General features: G+C 39.4%; 1 protein-coding gene across 1 annotated transcript; it reads right to left on the bottom strand.

The window, feature by feature from the left end:
• Window positions 1-956: 956 nt before the first annotated feature.
• Window positions 957-9,240, bottom strand: LOC132318582 (granulocyte-macrophage colony-stimulating factor receptor subunit alpha-like). The gene is made up of 8 exons (XM_059826270.1): window positions 9,113-9,240; window positions 8,845-9,020; window positions 7,948-8,087; window positions 6,330-6,368; window positions 5,264-5,402; window positions 4,607-4,691; window positions 3,956-4,037; window positions 957-1,028 (listed from the first exon to the last, which is right to left on the bottom strand). Exons 1-8 carry the CDS (start codon window positions 9,238-9,240, stop codon window positions 957-959), a joined length of 861 nt encoding a protein of 286 aa, XP_059682253.1.
• Window positions 9,241-9,822: the final 582 nt, after the last annotated feature.

Below are 9,822 nucleotides of genomic sequence, written 5' to 3'. Positions count from 1 at the left end.
TGCAGCCTCAGCAGCTTTCATAGTGAAAGCAGTGGGGATGTAAGGGGTGCACCAATGGCCATGACTGATTGTGAGTGAAGCAGGATGACAGGATCCAGTAGACCCTATCTGTTTCATTCCCCTTAGATTAAAGTAAGCTTTGGCTTTAGTTGGCCACTTCTGATGAATGTGCTTTTATCTGTTGATAGTTATAACTTAAACAGAAGGCTCCTTCTCTGGTTGTGTTTTAAAAAGCTATTAAAAACAAATTGTTAATGAAAGCTTATTTAGAAACACAGAATCATAGAAAAACTTGGTTTCAAAGGAGGCCTTTTGGAGGTCATCTGTTCTAGTGGAATTTTATCACCCTGAGAGAAGTTTCTCTACCACGAGGGAATTTCAACCACCTGAGATGACTTTAACCATCCTGAGACCTGCTGGAAGGGCAAAATGGCAGGGTACAAGCAAGCCAGGAGAATTATAGCAATATTCATTTTGTATGAGTAAATGATCATTTTTAAGAGGTTTAATCTTGGCCAGTTTTCAGTGGGTTTTCATACAGATGACAAATTTTTATTCCTGATCACAGTCTCAATATAGCTGTACCTTTTCCAAGGCACTGGACCACTGGAGATCCTGTATAAACCCCTTAAGTTTGGTTGTTCATATTTTATTCTTTTGCATGGTGTTCAGAAGTAGTATAATAACTTCCAAAGCACTACTGAAATATTTTTTGCTGAAACGTTGCAAGAATACTCATCATAAGACGAAACAAAAGTAGTCCAAACAAATTATTTAAGGGAAAAGCAATCAAATACAAAGACTCTTTTAAAGATAGGCTCTTGAGGAATTGTCTTCACAGGCAACACTATTTTCTCTGCTTGCAAAAGAGAGAGACTATGAAAAACCTGTCTATTACTGACAACAAGATATATATGTTTGAAAAAATTCAAGTTGCTCATTTCACTTGCATGCCATTATGCCACTTCTTCAATAATTGTTATTATTTCTTCGGTTTCATGCTTTGTTAATTCATTCTTATGTTCTGTCTGTTAAAGGAAGAATAAAACATTTCATTAGTGTTTCATGCATGAGATTAGTCACAAGTTTACAATTTATGAAACTCCTGTTATTCAGAGAGTTGTTATTTATTATATAGAAGCTGTAGTGGGACTCTGTCAGTGAGAGGACTGAAGTAGACATGTGTAGGTCTTCCCTCCATGATAAGCTCCCCAAAGAGGAACAAGAGACTTTTCAATTCAAAGGTCAGAAAACTCATCTTTTTAAATATAGGAAAGTTAACGTGACAAAGGAAGACAAAGTAAAAGGATTTACAAAGGTTCACCAGTGATCCAGTGTGTCCTTGCAGACACTTTCTTGCTTCCAGACCTGGCTGTAGCCAACTTAAAAGACTTTCAGCAAATTATAGCAAACTTTTCAACATGCTCTCTAAATGGGCAGTTTCCCTCTGTTACTTGCAATGTCTGTCTGTCTGTTCCTTCTTCTTCTCACGAGTCTCTCCAGCTCTCCACATAAGCTAGAACCTCTCAGCTCTCTGCTATACTTTCTTGCTTACCATACCCTAGAATCTTTTCCTCCTTCAGCATCACTGCCAAATACTAACATGGGTCTCAACATCTGCTATGGCACAACTACTTTTGGCCAGCAGTGGATTTCTTTGCCCCTTCCCTTCCCATAGCTGACCAACAGTCTGATCCTGCATTATTATTGGGTTGATAAGCTTAGGCTCAGCACTGTTCTAGTGATAGCATATGGCTTATAGGGAGAGCAGGGTGAGATTGTGTATGTTCTCTAATGCTCCAAGTAGACAGATGACAAATGTTTCAAAATGGAAAAGGAAAAACAGAAGAATTATTGCATATGGACCTTCTCTTTCAATACCCCAAGAACAAGAAAAAGAACAAAAATTTATCCTTGCTTCTGTGCATCTTTCTGACACTTAGGTCATACCTTTGAGACTGCAATGGATCACAGAACCACAGAATGATAGGGGTTGGAAGGGACCTCTGGAGATCATCCAGTCCAAACCCCCCACCAGAGCGGGTTCTCCTACAGCAGATTGCACAGGAATGCGTCCAGGCGAGTTTTGAATATCTCCAGAGAAGGAGACTCCACAACCTCTCTGGGAAGCCTGTTCCAGTGCTCTGCCACCCTCAAAGTAAAGTTCCTCCTCATGGTTAGATGGAACTTCCTATGACCAAGTTTCTGCCCGTTACCTCTCGTCCTGTCACTGGGCAGCACTGAAAAAAGACTGGCCCCATCCTCCTGGCACCCACCCCTTCAGTATTTATAAGCATTGATAAGAGCTCCCCTCAGTCTTCTCTTCTCCAGACTAAAAAGACCCAAGTCCCTCAGCCTTTCCTCATAAGAAAGATGTTCCAGTCCCCTAATCATCTTTGTAGCCCTTTGCTGTACCCTCTCCAGCAGCTCCCTGTCATTCTTGAACTGGGGAGCCCAGAACTGGACACAGTACTCCAGATGCGGCCTCAGCAGGGCAGAGTGGAGGGGGAGGATAACCTCCCTCGACCTGCTTGCCACACTCTTCTCGATGCACCCCAGGATGCCATTGGCCTTCTTGGCCACAAGGGCCCATTGCTGGCTCATGGTCATCCTGTTGTCCACCAGGACTCCCAGGTCCCTTTCCACAGAGCTGCTTTCCAGCAGGTCAGCCCCTAACCTGTATTGATGGATGGGGTTATTCATCCCCAGGTGCAGTACCTTACACTTGCCTTTGTTGAATTTCATAAGGTTCCTCTCTGCCCAACTCTCCAGCCTGTCCAGGTCACGCTGAATGGCAGCACAGCCTTCCGATGTGTCAGCCACTCCTCCCAGTTTTGTGTCATCAGCAAACTTGCTGAGGGCACACTCTATCCCTTCATCCAGGTCATTGATGAATATATTGAACAGGACTGGACCCAGTACTGACCCCTGGGGAATACCACTTGTTACAGACCTCTGACTAGACTCTGTGCCACTAATCACAACCCTCTGAGCTCTGTCTATCAGCCAGTTTTCAATCCACTCCACTGTCCATTCATCTAGCCCACACTTCCTAAGCTTGCCTATGAGGATGATGTGGGAGACAGTGTCGAAAGCCTTGCTGAAGTCAAGGTAGACAACATCTGCTGCCCTCCCCTCATCTATCCATGCAGTCATGCCATCGTAGAAGGCTATCAGATTGGTCAGACATGCTTTCCCCTTGGTGACTCCAAGTTGACTACTTCTGATAACCTTCTTTTCCTCCAGGTGCTTTGAGATGACACCCAGAATGAGTTGTTCCATCATCTTTCCAGGGATGGAGGTGAGGCTGACTGGCCTGTAGTTTCCTGGGTCTTCCTTCTTGCCCTTTTTGAAGACTGGAGTGACATTGGCTTTCCTCCAGCCCTCAGGCACTTCGCCTGTTCTCCAGGACCTTTCAAAGATGATGGAGAGTGGCCCAGCAATGACTTCTGCCAGCTCGCTCAGCACTTGCGGGTGCATCCCATCAGGACCCATGGACTTGTGAACGTCCAGTTTACTTAATTGGTCTCTAACTTGATCGTCCTCAACCAAGGGAAAGTCTCCCTTCCTCCAGACTTTCTCTTTTACCTCCAATGTCTGGGACTCCTGAGGGCTGGCCGGAGCAGTAAAGACTGAAGCAAAGAAGGCATTCAGTAACTCCACCTTCTCTGCAACATCTGTCACCCTGGCACCTGTCTCATTCAACAGCGGGCCCACATTTTCTCTAGTTTTCCTTTTGCCTCCGATGCACTTGAAGAAACCTTTCCTGCTGACCTTGACAACCCTTGCCAGGTTTAATTCCAAGGAGGCCTTGGCTTTCCTTGTTTCATCCCTGCATACTCTGACAGCATTCTTGTAATCTTCCCAAGCGGTCAGTGCCTTCTTCCACGTACTGTAAACTTCTTTCTTCCTCCTTATTTACAACAAATTTCATGGAAATGGAAAGAAAACATACCTGGAAATCCATTACAGAGATCTTATGGAATGCGTCTCTTGGCTGTGGCACTGTAGCAGAGGTTTTTTTCAAATAAATGTTTCTACAATGACAAAAAGGCTTAGTGAAGAAAAGACTTAGTATGCAAACATATGAAAACGCACTATATAATAATGCTCCTGAGGTATTATTTTATTCCTCTAAAACAAAGTAGAGAAAGAGTAACTAAAAATTACATAGACTGAATACAATGGTATCATTTCATTGTTCAGAATTTGGATGATAATAATTTATTTTATGACTTATTAAAGAATCATAGGAAGTTGCTTTTTTAAGTATCTGAAAAGGAAATATCCTCAAAACAAGGAAGCAATTTCATGTACCACCCATCTACATTGCAGAGTCTGATGGCAGGAAAGCGGCACTAATATAAGGCCTTGTCCCAGTATTGGAAAGTGTTGTGTTATATTGATCAAGTGGGTAAGAAGTTTGGGAATCAGAAATAGAGAACCCACTTGAGAAACATCCAGCATGTCATGACTCCTGCTATAGTTCAGTGTCAACTTTCCCTCTCCTTCCTCTCCTTTAAAAGGAGGCCAGAAATCTTCTGTTGGGGAAAGAAGTATTGTTTCATCTACAGAATAAAAATTTTGCTCAAGAAATAAGGCTTACATTGTGCAGAGAAAAAGTATGAGACTTGCTGCCAGCACTGATATCAGAAATAACATATATGATGAAGTAAATGTAAGTTCTTTTCCTGAAAGACAAGCAATCATCAAAGTGTTGATTAGTATCACAGAACAGGAATGATTGCACAGCTATGTGCAGTCTGCTTTGCCTCACAGTGTCAAGAACCGGTATGAAGTGGCTGCTTCTTTAGCTTAGCACCTCATTGCCCTGTAACATGTGAAGGAATGGGATGGATGACAGTATGTGGACTGTCTATGGTAACTTGAGACCTTACCAAGCATTTTGTGAGGGACTGAGGCCTAGAGAGTACTCTAAAATCTACGGTGGCAGAGAGTAGCAGGGTAAAAGAGAAGTTTATAAAGCCAGAAGTAGAAATGGAAGAAGGAAAAGAGCTGGCAACAGACCTCAAAAAGGTCTGCTTTAATCATTATCTCCTTGCAAGAAGCACCCACTGTCACACCAGAATGCTTGGAGACCTCCCTCATATTAAGAGATACGCCAATTCTTTGCTCCTTTTCATCCTAGCAAATTAATGTGCAAATATCAATGTGTTTCCATCTGTAAGTATGAAGTAATAAATGAGGCAGACAAGTAATAACTGAGGGAAAACTAAGTCAAGGAGGTGATTTTAATTCTTACCAAACTCTACGGGTGTACTCCACTCTCCCCAGCTTGTGCTCACTAAACATCCGTTGTCAGTTGCTCTAATTTTGACGCTGTACCTTTTTTCTGCACTGAAGCTCCCAAATATGTAGGAGTTTCCTGGGATGTCACTTCCCTAAATGCAAAACAGCTAGACTGAGAACTTTTTAATCACTAGATGTACAGATATTAAGAATGCATCAGGCTCATTTAATGATGCAAACAGCTACAAAAGAAAATTTTACACATACTTCTGTGAACAGACTAGAGTGAAATAACAAATAGAAAATTATTCCTTAATAAATTAGCTTGTTCAATCATAATTCCTTTTGTCTGAACATTTTTGTTATTGGTGATGTGAAGATGAAATTTGCAGTATTCTTCCCTGGCTCCTTGGCCTCTGCTGAAAAATGAGACTTTAAAAAAAAAAAAAATCATCAGTTTAATTTAATTCTGTACATGTTTTATTCTACTATAAGGTAATTCTTTAAAGATCTGGCATTCCCTTACCATAGATGTTTTCAAAACTGGAGTAGAGTTTAACAGCCAGATTATACAGAAGGGAAAAATTTCATATTTATTGAAATTGTTCTCAGAAGAAGATTGAGCCTTCTTGAAAACCTGATTTTTTTTTCCCTCCTTCTTTAACTGGCTTAATCTTTCAGGTGATATTTTCTTGCCTCCTCCATCTCAACCCCTTCCAGAGACCATTAATAAAGAAAAAATTTCTCCAAATTTTGTGTGTCTCAGTGTAACGTGGATTTATGATCCATATTTGTACATACATATTAATTTGGTAGCAAGCACAGAAGACTGTAAAATGGAAGATTTTGTGACTTGCATAGAAGTAATGTAAAGTTCCACATATGTAGGTATATTTTGTACCATGTTTTATATATAACAGTTTAAAACTTTGAGTTTAGGAAAATTGTCAATAAAGAGCATACATAGTATACTGAAACTGGTAGAGTGAAACCAAAACAATTTGGTTGGAGGATGCTCTGATATAGGTGACATTTCAACCCAGCATAAACGTTAGATTAATATGGCAATAAAGACTTACTGTTTTAGATGCGTTTTTGATGATTTTCTCAGGATCAGCCTAGCAACAAGAGAAAATTTCAATTTTTATGATTGTTCTTTTTGTTACTATATAGTAAGGGGTCCTGCCTTATGAATGTTTGATTTTCAGGAAAAAAAGGTACATTTAATATTTTAAATGCATTATTTTAAAAACCATAAAGTTAAGCTGTTCCTCCACTAAAAGGTTTTTTCCTCATCACTGGTGCTCTGAAATACTGTACCCTTTAAATTTGATTGCAGAACTGAATATCAAAGAACTAAACAAAAAAAGGCTCAGGTTGATCACCGATCAAAATTGTACAAAACAAAGTATCTAAAAAAAATTAGTAAACTGTGACAATGTTTTTCCCATTTAAACTTTTGTCTGTGTAGCTTTTACATGATTAAACATTTAATTTAGCTATGTTATGTCTCCTTTTTTTTTTATTTTTTACTATTGGAACAATGAACTCACAAATATTTCAAACTTTGTTTTTGATGGATATAATGCCACTTTCCGTACTCGTCCAAGTCTTCAAAATACTTGCAATTACTGAAATGTATAATAACAACCATATAAAGTTAAGACCTGGAAAACCTGGATATTCTGTTCCAATAACCTGACAGAATATTTCTTTTTATTCAAAGATGTGGATCGCTCTTTCCACTTTAAGTTAAAAAGAAAGGACACAGAACTTGATAAAACCCCACAGTGAATAGATGCTGTATTACTGCCCCTTATATCTGATTGTGACAGCTGTGGTGCAACCGTCCTGATTGTGTATGCTGCAGACCAACTTTAGATAAACCTAAACTCCTAAACTCCTTCAGCAACACCATGCTGCTGTCAGTAAATGGAGGCAATAAGAGAAGAAGGCACGGTTGGATACACAAAGGGCAGGATGGAAAGTATGGGGGTCCAAGTGGAGATACTTAAGAGCTCTTGCAGCACATCCTAACTTACAGGTGCGCCTTTATAATAAAGCATGTGTTACTTCTTTGGACCTAATTTAGTAATACCATAAACCTGACTGAGCCGTAATGATGACTACAAGAAGTAGGAATAAATACAAAGTGAGTTTGTGAAAGACGTGATAAAAAGTGACTGATGGGATAGGAGACTGGAGAGAGGAAAACCACAGAACAGAAGGTCCTGACCTAACTTAATCAAAAAACAGCAGTAGGACTGAAAGACTACACTGGGACCCAAACTGCCTTACAAGCACACATAAAATTGGTTGTATCCAATTTAATAGTAGTTTGGTTTTTTGAAATATATAGAGTTCATTTGATGTATCCTGTAACTGTTCATAATAAAGTCGTCAGGTAATATGTTCCATCCCCTTGTATGTGCTAAAATAGCTATTCACCCACAGTGTGGGGAATCCCTTGCCCAGTTTCTTTAAGGACCAGCTGTACAGTGGACTGAAAGCATTCCTTCACTTTGCTGCCCCTATTTGTGAGTAACAGCAGTCCTCAGCTCATGTGCAAGGGGGGCACTGCATATCCAAAAGGAGAGGTTAGTTAAGTAGGGAAAGAGAACAGGGTATTGGTTGTATGGTAGTATGAGTGGAAACACAAGCATACAAAATATTTTTAGGAGTCATAATTATTCTTACCTTGTTTTCTATGACAATTTCATATTTGAAACAAGCATGTCTTTTCACATGACTTGTGTGAGGTGGTTGCCACTGAATTTCACAACTATGAGAAGCTTCTGTACAGTTCACAGTGACATTTAATGGAGGGGTGAGTTTTTCTACAATAATATAATCAGAAATACTACTGATTAATAATCAGCTCTCTTCACTCTGCCTTTTTAAAATATAGGTAGATGTTCAAGCAATTTGTCTACAAAGATGTAATGAAGCTTTACCAGAATTACTATATTCACCCTGTATTCTGAAGCAGGACTGCCTGATTTAACGCTCCAGTTGAGGAGCCTAGAGTATCAGCAGCAACAGTAGGTAAGATTAAAGAACACAAACCATTTGCTAGATTTTACTGAATTCAGCATACAATCTGTGCAGGGTTTGGGGTTTTTTTTTTATACTGTGTTCATATTAAACAGAAGTAATTTCTTTTATTTTTTTTTTTTTACTAGCAACATTCTTCCATTAAAGAAAAATGAAAGTTTTTGCTCACAGTGTTGAGGTAATTGGTTCTTTTTTATTATGTGGATGAACAGAAATATGAGATAATGATATAAGACCAACATCTAGATAGTCCTGCTCAGGCATTCTTAGCTAGTTAAACCCAAAAGATGATAACTTTCTTTCAGAGAATAAATATTTGACTGAAATGTTCATAATCCTCTGACCTATGATTTCACATTGTCTCTGCATTCATTTGTTTCTGTTCGTTCTTATACTTTTGACTTTTCAGCCGTCAAAGTTGGGGAAAAGAAAAAAACCAAAAACTTGTTCTGAGGAGCAGTATTTTAAAAATTTATGCTTTTTTCCCAGGGATTCCTTTAGCATAAAACTGGAAATAAAATTGAAAAAAAAAATCCTTACCGATTTTGTACAGCATAATCCTCTTCTCATACGGCTGAATGTTTTGTCCACTTCTAGACCCATTTACCAGGAAATAAGCTCTCTTATTTTTAATTGTCACATTTTGGAATCTACATCCTGTGTGTCTTCCCCAGTTATCTGTAATGTAATTCTGGCATCCTGTGAAATCTTCTTTCCTTTACATGACACATTGCATCAGTTAAATATTGACAATGTCACATGTCAGACCAGAAATCAAAATTCCCTAGATTCAAGCAGACCTACTTACCCTGAGGTCTTCCAGTACAGGAAATATTGGGTATCTTCTGAAGCAGTCCTGCCCACATGCCAAGTGCAGTTCATGAAGGAAACATTAAAAATGACACAGACAAAATTTTCAATGGCTGTCCCATTCATGCCTGCAAGCACAGGAAGAATATCCCATGTCCACTCTGTGGTAAGACCGTGTAACTGTTCAAATCATGCAGATCTCTGCAAGCTCATTTAGTAATTTTTAGCCACTTGATTAGTAAATCCGACTGCATGTTTTTTGGTCTTGCAGTTATGTGCTTACTTTAAGATAGCAATGATTTTATTTGTGTTGAGCCATGAGGATTATCTACCATTGTTACAGACGCTGAAGACGTGACTAGGATTTAACCAACTCTTTAATCAACTCAGGCACAGTGATGTAGTGAAAGCTGTCCACCACTTTCTTCTGTGTAACGGCTGTGTGATTGCAGCCTAACCCTGAGACTGCTTCCTGAAGCTAGCCCCTGCAGAGGTGCCACGATTTTGAAGAGAGAATGGCATATTTTTCGATCTTGAATTGAAAACGGTTGCTAATCTGTTCTGGCACTTCAAATTCAAGGATAGGGGGAATTTTGTTTGCACTGAACTTGATAGAAGCAGGCCTTAATATCCATGTCATAAAACCAAGACAAAATTGAAGCAGAAGTTGATAGCTTGCTTAAGTTAAAAGACTATTCAGGTTGTATA

This window comes from Gavia stellata, chromosome 1 (assembly GCF_030936135.1).
Source record: "Gavia stellata isolate bGavSte3 chromosome 1, bGavSte3.hap2, whole genome shotgun sequence".
Lineage (NCBI taxonomy): Eukaryota > Metazoa > Chordata > Aves > Gaviiformes > Gaviidae > Gavia > Gavia stellata.
The sequence above is the reverse complement of the archived record's forward strand: the minus strand, read 5'-3'. Positions and strand labels throughout refer to the sequence as shown.

Coding starts and splice junctions, on each gene's coding strand:
- LOC132318582 (XM_059826270.1), bottom strand. CDS start 9,240: ATGAATGGGACAGCCATTGAAAATTTTGTCTGTGTCATTTTTAATGTT. Junction 8,088..8,844: donor GATTATGCTGTACAAAATCG/GTAAGGATTTTT, acceptor ATATTATTGTAG/AAAAACTCACCCCTCCATTA. Junction 5,403..6,329: donor TCAAAAACGCATCTAAAACA/GTAAGTCTTTAT, acceptor TTTTGCATTTAG/GGAAGTGACATCCCAGGAAA.